General features: G+C 41.0%; 2 protein-coding genes across 3 annotated transcripts; one reads left to right on the top strand and one right to left on the bottom strand.

The window, feature by feature from the left end:
* The first annotated feature begins 432 nt into the window (after window positions 1-432).
* Window positions 433-17712, top strand: LOC131692722 (probable ATP-dependent RNA helicase CG8611). The gene is made up of 4 exons (XM_058979950.1): window positions 433-575; window positions 632-2516; window positions 17037-17256; window positions 17318-17712. Exons 1-4 carry the CDS (start codon window positions 522-524, stop codon window positions 17529-17531), a joined length of 2373 nt encoding a protein of 790 aa, XP_058835933.1. The 5' UTR covers window positions 433-521; the 3' UTR covers window positions 17532-17712.
* On the bottom strand, window positions 3927-6340 carry LOC131692811 (filaggrin-2-like). 2 transcript variants are annotated; one of them, XM_058980110.1, is made up of 2 exons: window positions 6286-6340; window positions 3927-4556 (listed from the first exon to the last, which is right to left on the bottom strand). In XM_058980110.1, exon 2 carries the CDS (start codon window positions 4536-4538, stop codon window positions 4044-4046), a length of 495 nt encoding a protein of 164 aa, XP_058836093.1. In that variant the 5' UTR covers window positions 4539-4556; window positions 6286-6340; the 3' UTR covers window positions 3927-4043. The 2 variants fall into 2 exon arrangements, with proteins under 2 accessions (XP_058836093.1, XP_058836086.1); XM_058980103.1 differs by having other exon boundaries at window positions 6242-6327.
* Window positions 17713-23537: the final 5825 nt, after the last annotated feature.

Here is a 23537-nt window from a genome sequence, read left to right as displayed (position 1 = left end):
ATGACTCGATCACTATGCTCAAGATCAAATGAGTCCCCGAACAACCGAACCAACATGTTCCCCCATTTGAAAGTAGAAACATCCATATCAGCCGCCCGCCAAAACATTATTAGTCATGAGATTCAGAGGTCAATGAACCAGCACTCGCTCGGATCTCCCACTCTTATCGACCAAGCAAGAGTACGCGCCCATTAGGCTCATCACCCAAGCCCAGGGATTATTAACTTAAATTTATTCCACATTTAATTTTACAAACTACTCGAACTTCATTGCATCCTTCACATTCAAATCGAGCAGTCCTCACTCCGCATTTCAAGCACACGCACTCACAGCCACAGGGGCTACCATCGAATGCGATGGAATTTTTGACGTTTCTCTTTTCGTTCGCCAAACGGCACGTGCGTTTGTTTTGATTCCTTCTGTGTGCGGCAGCCGGGCGAGTTGTGTACACGTTGTTCTGCCTACTAAAAGTGTTTAGTTCTATTTCATTTCGATAAATTCTATCAATTAAACATAATAAAATGGATTTAATGTTAAGCAACTTCATCACCGATGATGAACCGAAGGTGGAAAAGGTAAGTGACTTGTTATATGGTGCAAATTACGGTGATCAAACACGCATTCTTTTTAGAAGAAAAATAAATCGGTTGGTGCGGACGTCGGAGGAAAATTCAATATGGTTTTCAGCAAAACTCAACCGATAAAGGCAATCGTGGCTCGGAAGCGTGTTCTGCCCGTTTCCAATACCGATGCCGCCAAGAAACAGAAAACTCAACCGGAGCAACAACCAAACAAATTCACACCGAAAAAAGTACCGGAATCAGTCAAACCAAAATCAAGCTCCAGTAAACCCCCGGACAAATCACCGAAGGTGAAACAAAAACCGGAACAATCAGCAGAGAAGGACCCCAAATTCCTAATGAGTGAAGAGTTCAAAAAGATAAAAACAAACCGAAAATCAAACATGTTCGACCGGCTGAAAAATCAAATGCCCAAGGTGGACCTGCCGGATGTGCACCCACTAACGGAGAAAGTGTTCAGTGATGCGTCCATCCAATCGCTCGACATTCATGCCCACTCGAAAAAGAACGTCGCCGATTTGCTCGGCTATCAGAAGCTAACCGTCGTCCAAAGTATGTCCATTCCGAAGATCCTGGAGGGACGAGACGTTCTAATCCGTGCCCAGACAGGTTCCGGAAAAACGTTGGCCTACGCGCTACCGTTGGTAGAGAAACTACACTCACAGGCGGTAAAGATTTCCCGAACGGATGGAATACTGGCCGTGGTGGTGGTTCCTACCCGGGAATTGGCTCTGCAGACGTACGAGCTGTTTTTGAAGCTGTTGAAGCCATTTACCTGGATCGTTTCCGGGTATTTGTGCGGGGGCGAGAAGCGAAAGGCGGAAAAGGCTAGACTGCGGGCAGGGTTGAATATTTTGATTGGAACGCCGGGACGGTTTTGCGATCATATTAAGAATACGGAATCGATGAAGTTGGATTCGGTGCGGTATTTGATTTTGGATGAAGCAGATCGGTTGCTGGAACTTGGGTATGAGAAGGATGTTAAACAGATTGTGGAATCGATTAAGGGAAATCGGGCGGTGGATGAATGTGGTATTCAAACGGTGCTTTTGTCTGCTACTTTGACCCATTCGGTTAAAGAACTGGCAGGGTTGACACTGGTCAATCCGGCTTGTGTGGATACGAGCGATATTGCAGTGGAACGACAATTCGATAGTTTACGGGTAGAAGATATGGAAGAACGGATAACGATTCCAGCTACAGTTCGACAGAGTTATCTTGTGGTTCCACCAAAATTACGACTGGTTAGTCTAAGTGGATTGCTTGCTTACGAGCTGAATCGGAAGGTTAAAAAAGCACTGGTTTTTATGGCGACACAGGATTTGGTGGATTTTCACTACGACGTTATGGTGGAGGTTCTGACGCAGAAAAAGTTAGATTCGGATAATGAAAACAGTTCGGATGAAGACGAGGAAAATATGAGTGAATCCGATTCCGAATCAGAAACAGACTCAACCGAAACGATACTGCTGCCGAATGTTAGCTTCCTGAAACTACACGGAAAGATGACTCAAATCGAGCGCAGCTCCGTTTTCAGAGAATTTCGCAGCTCCAAATCAGCCGTGCTTCTCTGCACGGATGTAGCCGCCCGGGGGATCGACGTACCGAGCGTGGATTTAGTTGTTCAGTACCAGGCACCGCAAATCCTTGCTGACTATGTGCACCGGGTAGGCCGAACGGCCCGGGCCGGACAGAGCGGAAAGGCCGTACTGTTTGTGGAACCAGCCGAGATTGAATTCGTTAAATATCTCGCGGGCAAGCAAATCAAGCTGCTGGAGGAGCGGGTGGATCCTATTTTCAGCCGGATTGGACAGCTATTGAATGGTACGGCTGCGCGGAAAAACAAAAACAAGGAACAGGCAGCCATCGAATTGCAGCATCGCTTCGAGAAGCTGGTGGCAGCGGAGAAAGAGCTCTTCAGTCGAGCCTGCAAAGGTGAGTGTTGTACATCGTAAAGTTTAATGAACCTTAGCTCAGCGGACGAATCAAATTTTATTTCATCTAATTTGGAGGGAGAGCAATAACACCTCCCGTTCCGAAAATTAGATTGTCCTCTTCGTTTCAGTGGGCATCTAGCACTACTTTGCGATATGAGTAGTCTGGTCTAGGACGACGGGAAATTATTCGTCCTTAATTGTAGGCCTATATCGTGCGCATTGAACAGTAGTCAGGAGCGACCCAAAAAGCAATGACTAGATTTAATTGACATTATTTATCAGCGGGGTTTCCTAGGTGCTGTGCTCGTATCGGGAGTGGCTTTTCTCAGTGCAACGTGGTACGGGCTACTCACTGCACGGATACGTGGATAATAAGCTTTGCTGTACGGTTGCAGGGTCGGTCGAAATTTGCTGAGTTATTGTCACTACTGTCGGATTGGAATCGAATGCGTACACATCTTGTCATTCATTTATTTGATTTTGTTTCAATTATCGCAACTTAAGGTGTTTATTGCCAATGAGGGACTAAAATTGGCAGAGACAATTTGTGACAACCAAAACTAGACCTCCTTTCAATCTTGGTTATTTTCAGCCGTCCTCTGTCCGCACGTACTATCGATATCAGGAAATCAACGCCGTAGATATCCCAACAAACCTCGAATGGAATTGAACCCAAACCCACTGGAGTATGAAATTTGCGGCACTGGGATCTAACAAACTGCGACAGAAAAGAGAACTTGACTAATCATTTATTGTTTCTGTAAACACTATCAAATGGTACTCCTACTGGACGACCTTTCAATTTATTACATGTATGTTTAGGTGGACGTTGACGTTCCTCCTTGAGATAGCTACATAACACTGCAAACTTCAGAAATAAGAAATTGTCTCATGATACCACCGTACCCACGCAGTTCTTCTGTTTCAAATTTGTTTGTCAGTGTGCACTGGCTAATTGCTACGCACCACAGGGCACAGAGTAGAAATATTTTTTTGTAAACTGTCCATTTGCCGACGTGGTATTGACTGAACAAAGCAGCTGATAGTTACCGGTAGAATAGAAATTGACGTGTATCCTCTAGAACGACTACAAAGACTACAATTCGCAGTGTACGACCCTAATGCTTGTAGCAAGCACCAACTGAATCCAAGTCATCGGCTCGTCGACATATTGGACCGAAAATAAGTTTATTTCCCTTCCGAACGCAGACACGTGGACAGAGATGTTTCACCTCTAAAATCCGAACGACATCGAACCCAGAGGTAGGAACCGTCACGCTTAACGCTCAACCACCGGCGCCGTATTTAGGTTAATTCACTGGGGTCCAATAAACTGTGAAAGAAATCAGAACATGATCTAAAAACTGCCACATCCAAGTGATCAAAGACAGATTTTTGAACAGTGAAATAAGAGTAAAAGGTAAGAACATTCAAGATTTTATTAACCTCATTTTTGGATAAACACAAACCTTTCACCAATTCAGTACAAACGAGGCTAACCTACGACATCCGTTAGGTGTGAACTTCAGCCCCATCTCAGTATCCCAAGAGGTCTTCGTCGTCGTTTATCTGCGCGGATTTGTTCACATGTTGGATCTTGATTCCCAATACGATTTCCCAAGCCATTCTCATCGTACTCCTCGAAATCAGTGTCGTCGTTCTGCCCGAAACCAGTGTCATCGTGCTGCCCGAAACCAGTGTCACCGTACTGCCCGAAACCAGTATTATCGTAGTGCCCGAAACCAGTGTCACCGTACTGCCCGAAACCAGTGTTATCGTAGTGCCCGAAACCAGTGTCACCGTACTGCCCGAAACCGGTGTTATCATACTGCCCGAAACCGGTGTTATCGTACTGCCCGAAACCATTGTTATCGTACTGCCCGAAACCGGTGTTATCATACTGCCCGTAAGTATCGAATTGGTTTGCCAGTGTACATTGAGTTATTGCTACGCAGCATAGAACAAGAGGCACGAACACTTTTGTGAATAATGATAGCGATTGACGGTGACGATTGGCCATAGCTGCTGCTGATTGACGCTAAAAGAAAAATAAAATCTCCTTAAAAGGTTTGAAGCTCCGCAATTGGTAGTGGATGACTGCTTGTACGAAATACAATTGGTATAGATATTGATACTCGATGTAACTATTGAATCATGATCCAAGTTTCAAACTACATTTGAAAGACGAAGGGCAACATTGCTAGAACCATCCATCGCCATAACGATGATAGAGATTCGTCAAGCACATATTTAGTATGATCAAACCTGAACAGTTACCAAAGATATTAGAAACTAGCGTGAATTGTCGATAACTATCAAAGTAAAATGTCTTACTAGCTCAACTGGAAGCTGGGACAACGTAGGTTGGAGAAAAGTGAACTCCGCAAGTATACGCAGACCATCGAATATCTAAAGTCCAGGTGCCAGATCCTGGAAGAATGATTTGTTACTCCAACCTGGAAAGCTGACTTTCAGTTCCCTACAGTGCAAAAATCAAAAGGCTTCCAGCAATTTTCGAATAATCTTCCATAGAAGAGACTTTGGCTCCAACGAGAAGATCGAAGAGTAAACCGTCCGTAACAAGGTAAAATTTAGTCCAGAGAATCCAATTTTAACGTCAGTCTCGAGGGTTCAACAGCGCCGCAATTGATAGGCGCAATCCCTTGTTCATCGATCATCGTCAAGCCACCTTTTCACAAAAACTACGACCAGTTGGACGACTGCCGTGCTCCAGTACCCAGTAGGTATCTGATTCTAGAAAAGTGACACGTTCACAACCCGAAACACAACGAAACTGCACGATTAAGCACGAAGTGTCGAGTCGTGTTGGACGCTATTACCAGGTCATCTCTGTCCTAAAATTAAGTGTCACAGGTTGGGTGGTACATGGCACAAAATGATCTGCATTTCTTCGTTTTATACTTCCGGAATTTTGAAATAGCGTTTACTGAAGACGTATCCAAAATATACCGCCAGGCACTTTATGTGAAGCAAGATCGACGGTTTCTGCGAATCTGTTAAATATTTTATCCATCACAAACGCTACGGGTTCTGAAATTGTGTACTGTCACTTATGGCACTGTATTGGCATCATTCAAAGCACGAAGTACTTGGTACAGTTTTCCCAATCGATCCACTATCCAGAGCCGATTCGGTGACAGACACCAGCTAGGCTTAGCGACAGCTGAACGTTCCCAAAAGGCAACTACCCAATTGACAACTAACATGGACAGTTCTAACGACTTTAACGAATTTTGATTCCACACAAAAAATTGTAGAAAATATTTCACTTCATCACTGAAATTATATCACTAGAATTAATGGTCTGGAGCGTCCGCTGAAAACATCATCCATGCACACGTTTAGCGTTTATGGCCCAAGAAACAACCGCGTAGATGACCGAATCTTGCGGCAATTGAAATCAACCGCACGTATGTAAAGCTAAAGTGGGCCATTGTTTGCATTCGAATGGGAAGTACGGTATCGGAATTGAGAGAGATGATCGGTAGAATGAAATTGAAGGATAAAGACCAGAACATACAGTGATTGAGTGATCTTTGAGCATTCGCGATGGTCATTAAAAAGTGATGGGGCCAGTCACCCCATTGCTTCTAAATCATTACAGATCCACGCACAAATGTGATTTATAAACGCATTACGATTACAGTCAATGTGGCTAAAAGATCACGCTTACTATGGCTACTATCCAGTACCAGAACCTACCACTCGTGAAAACTAATCCGGCAAAAAAAAACTGTGAACTTTACCGAGAGATTTCCATCAATCAACTAATTGATTTTACCCGTCTGAATTCAATTTAAAGGCAAACTCTACAATGTTTTAATTTGACTGCTTCTACCGGTGTAAGAAAGCAGCTCCCAGTGCCGTACAAATCGAAACGGAAAAAGGTAAAAGTAAACAAATGATAAACACAAAGCAAGACGGATTGTAATTTATCACACTACACTAGAGGTTAGATTTTTATGTGATAACCCTTTCATGTGAATTTCTTTGAAATTATTTTAAATTTCAAATCATGAATCCAAATGCATATCTGTTAAGAAAGCAAGAAATGGTAGTCCGATACACGTTGCCGCTATAGACCAAGGAATTCTCTGCATCTCATTATGTATCACAGCAAGAGTAAAATTATTATTAGGGGCTCCTATTGCATTATTATGTATGAATGCCTCTGGGCAGCCAGCTACTCAGATTTTTCAAGGATTTTAAGCTGTAGTAATAATTCGAAAATTGACACTTTAAGCAAAGAGCGACATTTTCAAGATCAAGAATTACAGTTCGGCATTTTAAAAAAGAAATCGATTGACTGAATGAAATGCACATTCAAATTTACTATTTGGGAGGGAGTTCGGTTATGTTTGGAAAACATTTCCAATTAAAGCATTGAAAGTGTAGCGACCATACCAGAAACACACAAACTTGCAGCTTTATGCTCAACGGAACGACAGCAATTACAGCGGCCTGCCAAGGCATCCCGAATCGAGATTCTTAGATTTCCAGACGATCTCGATGCTTGTCGGCAACACACCGAATTTGGATGAGTTATAAGACCCGTGCTGGTTGGCTGATACTAAGGAGATGTAGTAATGCTGCTTGCGCATTTGAGAATCAGAAAAAAAGATAAAAGAGAGCTAACTTTTGTGCATTGTTCACTTATAAAAAGATGTATGCGAGAGACATGTATCCTTTAACTGAGACCTGACGTCACAATACATGCCACATGACCAAACAACACGATCGATGTCGTGATAGCCGTCACCACAACCGCATTTAACGTATAATGAAAACAAGTCACGAATGCAATTCAGACCCACATCGTCCAAGATTCTTATTGCTACAAGAACTCAAGAAGATAGATCCTAGCGAATTCATTGAAGTAAATTGATCTTCCATAGGGGTCACCTTCATAGGCGTCCACCACCGCTAACAAATCCGCCATCTCGCTGCTCTAGATAGAACAAAGCGACTCCCATGTTTCATATAGAAACACGGTCAGTGCATTTCAGATTTAACCAAAAGGAAAGCTTCAATGGATCTGTGGGCTGTCAGTAACGATGCAATATCTGTATAGTATCAATAAACGGCGATACTGAATTGCAGCTAAGTTTTGCGACGTAAACATTTTGCGGCAGTTGGCTTCTTGAAATTTATTATAAAAAATATTCGGAGTTACTTTCCAGGCGACTAACTCACCCGGCAGAAGAACCCAAGTAGACAAATTACCACGGTTCTTACAAATCGACAGCATTTGAAAAATATGTTGGTGCATGAATTGACAAGATATTCATCAATGTCATTCACGTAAAATTGTAAAGAGGATCTTTAGACATGAGCTTTATACTATGTAGTGATATTGTCACTAGTCGTCATGCGAAAGCCCTACTCTCTGTCTAACAAACAACCATTTGGAATAGAATCCTCGAACAGTCTCAGGATACTTGTCATTGCGCAATCGGCCAATACGAGTTATAATCGGAGGCTGGTTTTCCTGCTTTTGGAATGACAATGAACTACGAGTTGCTTAAGGGGTAGCCCTTAGAAAACTTGTGTTGCAATATTTCAACCAGCGTCCGTTCCGATGAATCGTTCGCAATATCATAAAAAGACGCATTCTGGAGCAGAGCATGGGAAAATATTCTTGACAAAATAGAATATCCAGAGGTTTGATAATTCCATGTTCTCTTTAGTATCATCGATTGATGTTATCGATGGTTCTTTCGATGGAATTTCAACGAAACGGCACCTCGTCGCGTTATTTGGCTTTCACCTCTTTTTACCTCTAACGATGCGTATTTTCTAGTTTCCTGGTGTTTCGCTTTTTTCGTTAATGCGGGGACTTATTCGCATGTATGTCGTTAATCGTTTGTATTGAAGACAGTTGATGAATCACGGTATAAAAAGACAGGTAAGCAAACCTTGTCAGGAAGAAAATATTTTGGAAGAGAAGCGTCGAAACGAAAGAGATCTCTGATGTTTGCTGAATGCAATTGCTAACAATTTATTATCTTCACATTTTAAAACATTTCACATTTCCTTGGAAAAACCCAGCCCACACTTCAGTAGGCCCAACTCGGTGAGCACACCATTGATTTCAACTGTGCGGGCGGATACGTAGATGCGATAGTGTTGCGAGGTCATTCACGGCATCTTTTGAGCAGAAAGACAGAGCAAAGCTAAACAACTTGTTTATAAACTGAGCACACAGAAATATAATTGACAGTATAGTAAAACTATGTATACTTTAACTAACACACTTATTGTGTCGCCTTTTGTGCCATAAGCACAGTAGTAGATCAATTCATCAGCCACCGAATGTCCCACGGCATCTAGGACTGTTTTATCCGGAGAAAAGTATCTCCTTTTGGGCATAAGAAATCAAGGATCCAAAAAAGCATTTCAAGCCATTCGAAGGCTCGACGATGGGTGTCATCGTACTATATCACTATTCAGTCTCTGAGTAACTATAGATTTCATTCGCTGACCTATCAACAAGTGCACAGCCCAAGCACACAAACCATCTCTCTTCTAGTAATTACCAAAACAACCACTTCGGTGTAAGTGGTTCTAATCCGCATCGAATCGAGTTCTCCTATACGCGCTATAGTTATCCATGAACCATTCAATACCAACACAATTTCCCACAGCGCCCAACGACGGTCCCAAACCGAAAGCATCATCGGTGTATCTCCCGCTCCGGTACATACTTTATTGCTCTTGTGTTACAATTGGTTTTATGCATTATACTCTTAATTTTATTTCCACCCCTAATTGGAAGAGATATGCCCATTTGCTTGCTGTCGGGTGCGACCGACTGACTGCGTGTCGTCATACCACCATCATCGCACCATCGACGGAGAAAAGGGAAGTGGAAACAGGGGGCGCTTCGTGCATATATTTAGAGGAAGATTTGCTTGTCGAAAGCGATGTTGGTCGTTGGAATTTTTCTAGGAAAAATCAGATTCTTATAGAAAAAAAAATAATCGTCACGGAACAAGCATGCGTATATCCCTCGCATATTGGGAAATTTCTATCTTTTCTTTTTCTGTAAAAATTCTAGCTGCCATCACCGTCGATTCACCAAACAAACAGATGACGATGGGTAGGGACGCTTTTCTGTCTCGATTATGTATGTTTTTGCCAGTAATTAAATTCACCAGAAACAACAATAAAATCCTAGCTCGTTGAAGTGTGCATTAGTTTGCTCGGTATCTAAGAGCAATTGCGAGATCCCGGGGGAGGGGGACCACCACCCGGTGTGCGGAAAGTGCCAAAGCGAGAAATCATCAAACAATATAGTAATGATAATAATTCAGTGAATGATTTCTAGTTTCGGTTTATTTTTATGTCGGACCAATTGTGCTACTGGACGTTTAATGGAGTTTTTTGCCCTTCGGGCAAGGAACATTTTAGACCCTGCTATTCATTGGATTTGATCAATTCAAATGAATAGAGAAAGTACGAGACCAGAAATAGGAACATTTGAAAACAATGGCCAATAGGTGTGAATTTTGCTGCTGGCCATTTTTTCCTATTTGTTGTCGATTGACGAACAGCAACTATTAATAGGGGAATTGGTGGTTTAAACGAAACGTATTTTAATATCAAATTACAATTGGCTCGTGCTGTCCTGCTGTTACTGTTGTTGCTAATGCTAGAATAGAATCGAGTACGCACTGGAACGGACATATCCAGGGGGAGGGAGTGCTTTGTGTTGCTCTCCGTTAACCAGATTTAGCCTGTTTCGAATCAATGGGAATCAGCAGGGGATTTGCCGGAGGGAGCCAGGCGCGAGGAGTTGGTTAAGGGTAACTTTTTCGGTATGCTATCCGACGAGGAAAGAGTGCAGCCATAATTCTAAGTTTGCCTAATTCGATTGTAGTAAAATTTTACCATAGTTGCTTTGATTGAATAATTAAATTGCCTTCTTAAATAATTGCTAAACCCTATTATAAAATATCTCTAACTATATCGTTAATTAATCCCTCTACAGACATTGGGATTCGTATGACAATGATGGCGTACTAAAGCAAAAGTCGAAAACTCCGAGTGCATGCAGATCCTTCTAAAGCATCCTGTTCACCTATCGCGACCGTCGAGGTCTAAAAAACGATTCGTGCATAGTACACGTCGTACGAGGATGAAGTTGTTTGGATCCAAGCGTTTCATGAAGCCCTTAGTAAGCACGACTTTCAGCGATTTTTTTGTTCATTTGACGCGGCTCAAAGCATTAGCATAACTGAGCCGTGGATCTTGTATTTTTACAAAATGAACAAAAGAAAATTACGTCTCGCTACCGTCGTTAGGTCTTATTGACGCAGTTTACTGCTGCGTGTTGAGATCTTCTTTCTTGTTGGGGTTTGCAGTCTTTTGAGATTTCGCACAAGATGATTGTGTAGTAAGCGGGCTGCATCTTAGCTGCATCTGTGTAGTTTCCCGTGGTGTAGTGTTTCATTGCAGAATGGGTACGTGGGACACGTGACTAGCGTTCTCTGATTTGTAACCCGTCAGGGTAACAATTTAGCGCTGGGTGGAAATATACCTATTTGTGCGTACTCTCTCCGTAGAGTGTATTGTTATTGCAACATAACTCACCGCTGCTCATTATGCTCGTTCATGTTTTTGATGTAAATTTCGTTTAAATAATAGTCCATGAACGTTGTTATTAGTCCAGATAGGTGTAGTAATTTTTGTTGTGTATTTGTAAATAAATAGCATAGGGTTTAGTTAGGTTACCGCTCTCCTTTCGCTGCAAAAGTGGTCTGACTATGCTGTGCTGTAGCGATGACAGCTATGCGGCGGTGCGTTTTTTTGGTGCTTGTTTTGGTCGAGTGCGGAAGGCGGCCATCGTGAAAAGGCAGATAGTGACGGACCACAGCCACGAACAGACGTTCGAAAAACCGTATTTCTTAGTTCGGGACAGTTTCCAGCCACAATAGCCGTAGTGCGAAGTGCGCGTGTGTGACGGAAAGTTATCCGTCGTAAAGTGCCGGCCCGTGGTTTGTGCGCTTGTTTATTTTGTGGTGCTGGATCGCCGTCGGGGGAAGCTAATCATCAAGGAATTTTCGCTTCCCCGGCTAACCGCAAAGGATCCAGACGCACCAATCCGCCCTCGCTGGGAAGGATAAGCCGAACGAGCTTTGCTCTCCTTCCCAGCTAATAGCCAAGGAGGGTGAAGCAGGGTGGACAAAGGCTCCCCCTGGGAAGAACACTGCGGTGTCTTCCGGGATTCTTTGCGGCGAGCAAAGAATCCGGTGATTCATCACCACCGTCGCTAGGGAGGTTCCAACAAAGGAGCCAAGCTCACCTCCCTAGCTAAAAGACAAGGACCGCTGCCGGAGCAGCCAACGTAATCAAGGAGAACTCGGCCGTTGCTGTCCCGGCCGGTCGGACGAGACCGCCCACCTTTCCGCCCAGCAGTAGCAGCTCAACGGCAACAGCAGCAGTGGAGAGTATTAGGAGGAAATAAAAGTCGGTAAATTTGTTAATTTATTTGTTTAGTTTACCTTTTTTTTGTTGTGACGAAAATCCGAAATTCTGTAGAAGCACCTAGGCCGCCCTGAAACGAAGGGTACGCCGGGCAAATAAGAACCCGAGTAGTGGGCAAACCCCTACTTACAGATTTAAGTCCCATTTTCGGTTGATCTGCATATAATGGTCACGCATGAAGGGATTGGTTTGGTTGGACACATTCTCACCACACGAACACCATTTGAAACACCCGGAAAAAAGTTCCTCCAAGTATCAGCTGTGACGAAATTAGCTTCTTCGTATCTTGACATGCATTTAATTTATTTTTTAATGTCAGGGATACGCGGGGGTAAGTCATATAGGTGAACTTCTGTAGATTCATTGTCAATACATACGGTGATACTGATTTAAGCGTTGCCACATTCAGCGGTGTGCTACATATTGTACCGCGAAACGAATGACTCTGCTTGGGTAATATCCTTGAACATAATTGGCATTTGATGTGAAATATGATGCAGTCGAAGGGTGTTCAACTTCTGCCAGATTTAGTTCCATCTGCACTTTTAATAATTGTTCCACTTCCCGAATAGCTGGTCTTACGGGACATTTTGAAAAGTCAATAACAACAGTTAATCCGCAACGGTAATTTCTTTTGTTGTACGTCGATACTCATCGCAATTTCACACAGTAGATAAAGGCAACGTGTTTGTGCACTGAATAAAGAACAAACGATGGGTAAATTATTCGCTTGCTCCACTAATACCTGTAATGGAGCAATTTTTTGTGCATCTGCGCTATGCGAGTTGAGCAGAGGTTCTGACTTCCAGCGATGATACACCTTCTGATGACACGGTTGGTGATATAGTCCGCTGTCGCCGACGATTCTAACTAGACAAACTCCTCAACTACCTTAAACCTTTCGAAGGAAATTGCTATCACACTCGGTTTCGCTCGTCAATATGTATTTGGTTTTGGACACATTTATCATTGAGCCAATCCGGATGTGCCTCACACTTCAGTCGAGCTGTACAAGTTTGCCATCGTCTCACAGTTTCTGTTGGCTACATCAATATCATGAATTGAATATCGTGCCCAGCTTTACACATTCTAGCTCGATATTGAAAAGCAAGCCGGATAGAGCATCACCTTGTCTAATTTCCCGACGAGATTCGAACGGTTCATTACACAGCATTACATTCCATCCATTGTAGTGTAGCTCTTCTTCCATTTTTCAATTACAACTCGGCTTGCGACTCAAAGCCATTTCGCGAGTCGCTCAACTTCTTGTAGGACTTACGCGTCTCTTGAAAACGATACACCAACTCCCATGTCTTCCGACTCCTCCAGGCAGATCTTCTTTCCTAGGAAAAGACGGGTTTACATTGTTTATTTTTGCTTGTTTCGTTCCACGCTTGGACAATTAACTGTTGTAGGATTGATCACCGAGCTACGGCTTCTCGTCCAGTAATTGATAGTTGGTACTCGTCCTCGAACCAGTCGTTCCACAACCTCTAGAACGTTACCGCTGTATTTCTAGTGGCAGCTTTTAAGCTACCTTGAATGGCTGGTCAAACCGTAAGGAGCTGGTTTCACAAGCCACTCGTCGCATGCCCGAGCCTCTGCCAGGAAGGATTCTGGATAATCTGTAGGGTCGTAGCTTTGCAATTGTCCTGTACACAAAGAATTGGCTGCGAAATAGAAGGTCAAATTCCACACTTGAATTTTAATCCAAGAAATTCTAATATTATTTTCCAAGCTGGAAATTGATGCTTAGCTACATCTTAGAATATCACGAAGTATTGCTTTTGAGGAAATAAAACTGACACTATAGTAAGCGGAAGACCGAGGAAGGGCCTTTGGATCCTTGAACGGTCCCCCTCATAGCCGTACACCTTTCGATGTTTGGACACGTTTGAATGTTTTAAATTCAGGAACTCGCCCATTTTCATGCTCAATAGGAATGAGCAGGATCATTTCATCTGGTTCCCGAAAATCCGCAAATGCCCCAGTACTGAGATCATTATCATCGCGGTCGAATAATTCCGGTACTCCGAATTATGACCAAATGTATTTTGGATTTCTAGGTTCCCCCTCGGTCTTGGGTATCCAGTCTCCTTGAACGCTCGTTGCACGCATATCTTATCGCTTGCACACAATCAGCAAATGCGAAGTTGACGATCTCTTCAAGATTCTCTGCTGACCATAATTTCTGGCATTCGCACTAAATATCAGCCTTCCAATGTCACCATGTTTGTAAACTTGGTGCAGCTCGTGGTTCATGCGTCTGCGTCTTTCTCCGTTTTCTACTGTGCCTCCAGAACGCGGATTTCTTATCTCAAACAAGTAGAATACTCGATAGTCTGCCTTCTTCAACGCTCATGGTTTTGGTTTGCTGGAACAGAACTAGAAAAATTGTACTTATAGTGATTAGTGCCGTAGTTATGTATATAATTTATAAATAAGGTAATAACTAAAAGATTTCTCAGTGTGCTGTTTCCTTGCTCGTTGCTTAATTCTTCATGTGCTTTTGTTTGAGATGTAGCTTTTCGTCCTTTTAGCCGCTACTTCCTCTTATGTCGGGTTGTAAATATAACAAAAGAAAGAGAAGGTGTTATTAATATTGATTTGGCTTAAATTAAATTCTCTTGTAAATAGGAACACATATCAAGCAGAATTGAACATGCCATACGAAGGTCACAGGCCCAGCAGTACCCCCGTACCATCTCAATAAAAAGGGCCGGTTTTGAGCTGAAATCACTAATACGTGTTGTTTAGCCATCGTCCAACTCAGACTAAACAATACGTATTTTCCCTGCATTTTAAATTCCACAAGTACCAGTTGCTAACCAATCACGCTGAACAAAGCAGAAATATACTGTGTACAGTGGCTTATTGATGAATAGCTAGAAATGTCAAAGGTTATGCAAAAAATCTTAACTTAAATGACAAAGGTTATCTAGTCTAGTCTACACATACACAGCCAATACATGTAGGGACCCTAGAAAACTGCAGACGTTTGCCTGCAATTTTTCTTGTTAGTATTAATGTTTGTGGCACATATACAATCATTAAAGCTGCCAGGCCAACTGTGCAGCATTCAAAATAAAGATGATTCAAAATTATACGACAATCAAATTATTCATTTAATGGGAAGAATTTAATCAACAAATCATTTTGAACCTTGAAAAGGGAAGAAACGTGGACAACCGTACCGACCGTTTCAATTTGATGGGCGTTCGATAAATCGTAGGGAGTGACTTGGCTAAGAGGGTTAATTTCACTCTTATGGTCCTGAGCTCCTGGGATGGGGCAGAGGTATTTAGCCCTGTCCTGGCTAATGAGCCTAGGTTATCGCGCCTTTACTCGCTCTAACTTAAATGCCAAAGGTTATACAAAAAACTTCACCATCCTTTTTCGGTTCAACTCTTTGAAGTGTTTCCTATACTCCTAAATTTTTGCAGATACCCAGTTTTGAATAAAAACTATCGAAAAACACAAATGATTGCATTTTAACTATGTTTTAATGGCTTTGCCGCTCTTATAATCCAACAATTGTACGAACTAACTCGCCGAACTTCTCCATTTGCATTTCCAGAAAAATACAAAAAAAATCGAAAACAATCTAACAGTTCCGGAGCCCTGCAACAGGCATGAAATTTTATCCAAAATAGTCCAATTTTTTTTAAATAACAAGCGTCGTCACCAGTAGGGGCCACTTACGCTTTAGGCGAATTCACTCCGAAAAAGTAAGTGGTCCCAATACGCTAACCTTTCATTTAAGAAGTGAGCCTGATGACTTTTTAACATGTCATTGTGCGACACCCTAATCCCCACCCAAGCGAAATGATCAATTAACTTGTAAGTAATGGGCCATGCAATACCAAAGGCACAGGCCCAGCACGAACCTGTCCCACCTTAACAAAAAATGTCCGATTTAATCTAAGATCACTAATTAGTTGATAACAAAACACGTCACCCATTATTCCTACTCAGACCAAACAATACGTATTTCCCCTGCATATTAAATTATTTATTTGACATGTCAGAGCCGTTTTTAGAGTTAATACCAAATTTTGACAATTTTTCTCATGAGATATTTCAACGCTTCAAATGTATTTCCCACGGCAGCTAGAACAATATGCTAAGCTCACTTGCCGAGTACACGAACCGAGCACCAGTCCACCTCTCAAACTTAACATTGTTTCATAAAACCACAAATCTACATTTCCCTCTGCCCATCGTCGTCATCATCTCCGGTCAGAAGCCATTCACAGTCATTAACCATCCATTAGGATCGTTTGGTTCCCTAAGAAGCAAACTCCCGTTCTCTCACCCGTTTGATATATGACCTCTCGAATGTTGGAATCTCAGGAAACCGTGCAATGTACGCGGTACACACGCAAAAGAAGAAACCCCATCCCGCAAGAATTCAATTACCACTTGAAAAAGACCGCACCGCCAACCCGAGACGATGACGACGATTTATCGATTCCGGCCCATCACCTACCTCCTGTGCTCACACGCAGAATCCAAGTTCCGATGGTGCCAAAGTGGAAAATATTTCCCTTCATTAAAAGTAACTTCCATTAATTATTGTTGCCTGTGCTGAGAGTCCCTTCACGCGTAGCAGCCTCACCAACGTCGAACAACACAATCACTATTTCAAATCCCATTAAGCACCCGATCCGGGCCGCGCTACTCGAGAGGAGTGTGCTAGATTGCTCACACAACAATTTCCCATTCAAATTTGCGTCAATTGAAAATGTTTGATTAATCTTCTCCCCTCGCTTTTTTCAACCGCGTCTCCCGAATCGACGACGAAGGCAAATGACAAAATAATTGTTAGCGATCTTCTAAAAGGTGCTGCTGCTGGCTGGCTGACTGGCTGACTGGCCGGCCGGTAGGTCTTGAGAGCTTTGTCTACTACCTCTTCCCGTACTCGACGAATTCAATTGCGCTGGGATTACCGGGCAGGAATTGTTTCTAATGGGAGTTTAATATTGCGTTTTTTTTTCTTGTTGATTTTCAGCCTTCGTTTCCTGGGTGCGGTACTATTCCAACTTCCCGAAGGAACTACGGCGGATTTTCGCCATCAAAGCAGTTAACATGGGCCACTACGCCAAGTGTTTGGGTCTGCGGGATCCACCGAAGCAGCTGGTCCGACAACATACCGGCCCCCGTGGTGACGAGGGGACCGAAGGTGGCAAATTTCAACGACGAAATGGAGGTGGAGGTCGTCCCCATAAAGGGTACGGTTCAGTAAGTCAACATCTAGATTCAAAAATTAAAAATCGTTTTTATTTTTTGCAGCATCAACAAACCAAACCGTACAAAGATGAACCCGAAAAAGCGCCCGACAACAGTCACCGCAACCGATGTGCCCGGTAATCATCGTCGTGTGTTCGAGGCTGGCCATCGCCACAAGGATCTTGCCGGGTATGCTCGAGCTTCGCGAGTGCTTAACATGTCCGAGTTCGATAGCGGTCTAGCGCCACCGACTGGGAAAAAGGCGAAAAAACACTAACCAACACCGACTGACCGCAGTCTCCGTTCCATCGGTCGGGGCACTGATTCAACTTTGTACATACCACACTAATGTGCTGGTACAGTTTTTGTTTTGAGTTTTTTTTCTACTGACCCGGGTAATGATTCACATTATAGAAATAAATTAAAGCAAACAACCTGAGCGTACAGAAATTGTGATTGTTATTAACAGAGTGGCGCCAATGCCTGAACCGCGGGCTGCGGAACCACGAGAAAGGAGATAACTTTTGCGGGTCAGCTAAAGCAAACAAACTAATAAGCCGTCATCATAATATCTCTCCTTTGGTCGGGGTCGAGATGAGATGAGCAGCGGTAAATCGCTTACGCAAAACCACAGACAATACTGTGCGGAGTTACAGTAGCTGATCGGGTAATTTGGACTCCTCCGAGTATAGTCGGTACATGTATCGTAAACTCTACTTCGATGGTTGTTTCAGTTCGTTGACTAAATTATCAATCGGCAACCGCATTCCTGCAAGTGAATCTGAAGCAAATCTACGATCCTAAAGGCTTCCCCATAAAACATACCAGCACCTGATGATCAATTAGATTCACATTTTCGTGAAACAGCTTCTGTGTCCCGAACCGACCGACAAGTGCTCCAAAGCCCAGTACCATTTGTGCGTAAAAAACCTTTTTCTTCGATCGAAAATTCTCATCATTATCTTCAATTCGAACCAATTTTCTTGCTTTCTCCGGCTTCCAGAGCTTTGGCGCCGGAATAACAAAACTGCAATTTTTTATATTCTCATGACCGGTCCAAAGTCGGTCAGTCAGCCGGTTAGATTCGATTTTTTCCTACTTCAAATATCTTTTAAAACGTTCTTTTGTGTATTCCACAACCACAACCAATTGACGCTGGGTTTGAATTTGTCTATTTCTACCCTCCAGTACTTTCGGTGTGTACTCGGAGGAAGGAAATGCACCAATAATGGCTAAATTAGAGGGAAATCATCCTCCGGAGAGCTCTCATTTCTTTTTCAGCTTCAAAAACTGGAAACTTGTTGCTGCTGCCTGATGCCCGGTTATTAGTTCTGGGTGCGTTATCACTTTACTACCACCTCCAGCATGAGTACAATTTCCGAACTTATCCGACAGAGTCGTATTGAACATTCCACTGCAAACCAGCAGGCCAGCGCCGGGATCGATTGCCATTATATCGGAAAAAGCTGTTTTTCCTCAATTTGCATAACCTGCCTCACTCACTCAGGGGCGAGTTGCCGACTACTGTCGGTCATGTCGATTGATCGGCTCGGATCGGTCGGTATCATCAACGGGTTCTGGTGATTCCTGGCGCCACACTTGATTTCGATCCGTCCGGCGTCAAGAATCCAATCTTTTGACTTCTTTCGGCGGTTTCCACATATTCTTGGCATTTTCCGATTTTACTTTCGTTGCTTCATCATTATCCATCATCCAGCAATTTACGATAGGAGCAGAACAGTGGCGATCGCCGGTGATGGTCCCGGGGTGCTAGTTGTTAATTTCACTTGAAAGCGGTTAATGAGTGGTCAATTTACTTCCGCTTTCCAAGTTTACGTTACCGCGGCGGGGAACTGGAGAGGAAAGAATTTCAGAAATTTTGTTTCATTTTCATTTTTTCTGTACCTGTTTGAACACTGTATAGCTAGGTGTGTATGGATAGAGAGCGAGAGAAATTATCGTCGGATGGCCAGTTCGGTAGCCGAAACAGATGTTTTCTTCTCTTCGTTGTTCTTCTGGGAAAAATTCTTCCCTGGGAAGTTTTCGGGGTCGTAAATTGTCTCGAATTGCGGACTCGCAAAATCAAAATAAAAATACCCTATGCAATCCTGTCAAATAATTACCAATAACAAATAATAAAAACACTTACCTTACATAACGTACCGATGCTGTGAATGGTCAAGAGGTAGCTGATGAACGCTTAAGTGACTTGCCTTCGATTACGTAAGATTAATCACAGCACATAACTTTACTGAAATCACTAAAATAATATATATTTTTCAAATGACACTAAAAACATGAATGGATAAATACATCGCAGCATATTATAATCCAAGGCATAAGCGCACCGAAGAATTTCAGATGATCCGCTATAAACATGCACCTTTTTCACACTCTGAAGTGGCATGAAAAGCGCCAAACATTTTCATTATTCTCAACATCTAGCTTATTCCAATACAATGAACTTCGAACATTTTTCATCACTTAACATCATTTTATTTTTCAAATGGCACTAGAAATAATACATCACTGAATACATTGCCAATTACCAGAATTAACACTTTCATTATTTCCAATATCAGATTTAGGGAAAAAAACACCCTTGCACATGGGGCATCTTTGCATCGCATAACAGCTTTCATCTTCACTCAATAAAGTGAGTGCGCAACACCCATTCTTAAATCGGCGACGTGTCGCGTTTCCACGACAGAATCGAAACAAAGCCACACAACACACACGAACCCGTTAGAAAACATCGAATTTTCCGCGACAGAACCCAAACAGAAAGCCACGAACACACACGAAACCGTTAGAAAACATCGAATTTTCACCATTGGCTGCAAAATGGCCGAAGCGTAATACGCGACCGTATTCCAACAGCATATTCATATGAAACCGAGGATGACCGCGATGCCGATCAAACGCGCACCGGTACTATTGCTCTGTCGGGTGAATTTGCACGTTTCACTTTTAGCAAATCTGTAGCGAATTCTTTCAAAATTTTGCAATTTTTATTCAAAACCTTTCGAACTACATCCGGCGAAATGAACGACCGACACGAAACTGACGACTTGGTTGGCGATGGTGAGTTACCAGCAGCGTTGCCATATATACTGAACCCAAAACATTCGATAAAAAATTGTAATTTGTTGTATGTCGAAGGCGTAAAAAGTTAAAAAAACTTGAAACAACTTTTCTAGTTATCTAGAACAACTGCAGGTTTTGTCAGTTAAAAAACAAAACCACAGTTAAACAATTTATTATATCTTCAAAATTAGAATTTTTGACAATAAAAACAATAAAAACACTCCTAAAAGTGGACCATTCCAACACTGAAAAAATCCAAACGTTAATTCTATTTGCTTCAAACCGCTTAACACTCGGAATACCAAGGGGGTAAAAAAAATGGGAACGCTTACTTTGACCGGTCATATCTCAGCCGTTACATAATCGATTTTAAATCTGTCTTCACCAATAGAAAGATATGTCTTTTGTGAATACGTCAAATTAAAAAATAGAAGAATAGAGTTGTCTACCGTAAGTTACAGTAAAAAGAGTATAACAAAGTCAGTGAGAAAAAAATGGGAACGCTTCTTTGACTTGCCATATCTTAGCTGTTTGCTCACCAATTTTAATTCTTTCTTCACCATTGGATAGGTAAATCTTTTATAAAAACAGTGAACAAAGAATGATGGAAAACAAATTTGTGTATCTGAAGTAATTGTAAAAACAGTAATTGAAAGTCAGTACAGACGAAATGAGTTTTTCTGTTCAAACAATCGTATCACGACCGTTTGTCAACCAATTTCAATTTTCCTTACACCAATGCAATCCTTAGAGCTTCTAGACTTGTAATATATGCAATAAATAGTAGATTTTCAAAAATTACTATACTTTTTGAGTTTTTAGGAGATAGGATTTTTACAATGTACGTAGCATACGGTTGATTGAAATTCTTTGCGACTTGTTAGTTTTACTGTTTGAAAATTACCTGTTTACTCAATAGTTCTACATATTATACATGGATATTATTATATCAAAATGATTGCACGAACGTGGAGAAGCACATTATTGTATGTAAGTTACTAAATAATAGAGTGTGTTAGGACGATTCAGTAAATACGAAGAAGCTCAGAATTTTAAAATATTCGTCATATAACTTTAAATTTGAAGCGATGACCTATACATTTTAATACACCAGTCGATTGTAATTGATGGCGGCTAAAATTTCTGAGAAAACACATTTTTATATTTTCTCAAAAAATAGCCAAAAGTACGTAGAAGTACAGAAATTCCATTTAGTTGGCAAAAAAACGTCGAATTAAAAGCGATGGCCTATACCTTTTTATATACCAATCGATTATAATTGATTTTGGTTACAATTTCTGGAAGAACAATTTTTATATTTTCTCAAAAAATAGACAAAAGTACGTAGAACTACAGTAATTTCATTTAGTTGACAAATAGCTTCAAGTATTCAAAGCTATCACCTATTCCATTTATACACCAATCGATTGTAATTGATTTTGGCTAAAATTTCTTAAAGAACAATTTTTTATATATTCTAAAAAAATAGCCAAAAATACGTACAAGTACAGAAATTTCATTTAGTGGGCAAATAACGACGAATTCTAAGGGATGATTTATACTTTTTTATACACCAATCGATTGTAATTGATGGCGGCTACAATTTTTGAAAGAACACATTTTTATATTTTCTCAAAAAATAGACAATATACGTAGAAGTACGGAAATTTGATGTAGTTGGCAAATAAGGTCAAATTCAAAGTGATGACTACACATTTATATATACCAATCGATTGTAATTGATTTCGGCTACAATTGTTGCAAGATAAACTTTTCATATTTTCCCAAAAAACGACAAAAATACGTAGAAGTACAGAAATTTCGTCTGATTGGCACATAACTACAAATTTCCGTACTTCTACGTATTTTTGGCTAATTTTTGAGAAAATATAAACAATTGTTCTATCAGAAATTGTAGCCGCTATCAATTACAATAGATTGGTGTATAAATAGTGTAGGTCATCCCTTTTAATTTGCAGTTATTTGTCAATCAAACGAAATTTCTGTACTTCTACGTATTTTTGTCGTTTCTTTAAGAAAATATAAAAAGTTTATCTTGCAACAATTGTAGCCGAAATCAATTACAATCGATTGGTATATATATAAAAGTGTAGTCATCACTTTGACTTTGACCTTACTTGCCAACTAAATCAAATTTCCGTACTTCTACGTATTTTGTCTATTTTAAAAAAAAATGTGCCCTTTCAGAAATTGTAGCCACCATTAATTACAATCGATTGGTGTATAAAAAAGTAAAAATCATCCCTTAAAATTCGACGTTATTTACCCACTAAATGAAATTTCTGTGCTTATACGTAGTTTTGGCGATTTTTTTAGAAAATATGAAAATATGTTCTTTCAGAAATTGTAGCCAAAATCAATTACAATCGATTGGTGTACAAATTGCATAGGTGATAGCTTTAAATACTTGAAGTTATTTGTCAACTAAATGAAATTACTGTAGTTCTACGCACTTTTGTCTATTCTTGAGAAAATATAAAAATCGTTCTTCCAGAAATTGTAACCAAAATCAATTATAATCGATTGGTATATAAAAGGTATAGGCCATCACTTTGAACTCGACGTTGTTTGCCAACTAAATGGAATTTCTGTACTTCTACGTACTTTTGGCTATTTTTTGAGAAAATATAAAAATGTGTTTTTTCAGAAATTGTAGCCGCCATCAATTACAATCGACTGGTGTATTAAAATGTATAGGTCATCGCTTCAAATTTAAAGTTATATAACGAATATTTTAAAATTCTGAACTTCTTCGTATTTACTGAATCGTCCTAACACACTCTATTATTTAGTAACTTACATATAATAATGTGCTTCTCCACGTTCGTGCAATCATTTTGATATAATAATATCCATGTATAATATGTAGAACTATTGAGTAAACAGGTAATTTTCAAACAGTAAATCTAACAAGTCGCAAAGAATTTCAATCAACCGTATGCTACGTACATTGTAAAAATCCTATCTCCTAAAAACTCGAAAAAGTATAGTAATTTTTGAAAATCTACTATTTATTGCATATATTACAAGTCTAGAAGCTCTAAGGATTGCATTGGCGTAAGGAAAATTGAAATTGGTTGACAAACGGTCGTGATACGATTGTTTGAACAGAAAAAGTCATTTCGTCTGTACTGACTCTCAATTACTGTTTTTACAATTACTTCAGATACACAAA

This window comes from Topomyia yanbarensis, chromosome 1 (assembly GCF_030247195.1).
Source record: "Topomyia yanbarensis strain Yona2022 chromosome 1, ASM3024719v1, whole genome shotgun sequence".
In the NCBI taxonomy this organism is placed as follows: Eukaryota; Metazoa; Arthropoda; class Insecta; order Diptera; family Culicidae; genus Topomyia; species Topomyia yanbarensis.
The sequence above is the reverse complement of the archived record's forward strand: the minus strand, read 5'-3'. Positions and strand labels throughout refer to the sequence as shown.

Coding starts and splice junctions, on each gene's coding strand:
- LOC131692722 (XM_058979950.1), top strand. CDS start 522: ATGGATTTAATGTTAAGCAACTTCATCACCGATGATGAACCGAAGGTG. Junction 576..631: donor ATGAACCGAAGGTGGAAAAG/GTAAGTGACTTG, acceptor CATTCTTTTTAG/AAGAAAAATAAATCGGTTGG. Junction 17,257..17,317: donor GGAGGTCGTCCCCATAAAGG/GTACGGTTCAGT, acceptor TATTTTTTGCAG/CATCAACAAACCAAACCGTA.
- LOC131692811 (XM_058980110.1), bottom strand. CDS start 4,538: ATGGCCAATCGTCACCGTCAATCGCTATCATTATTCACAAAAGTGTTC.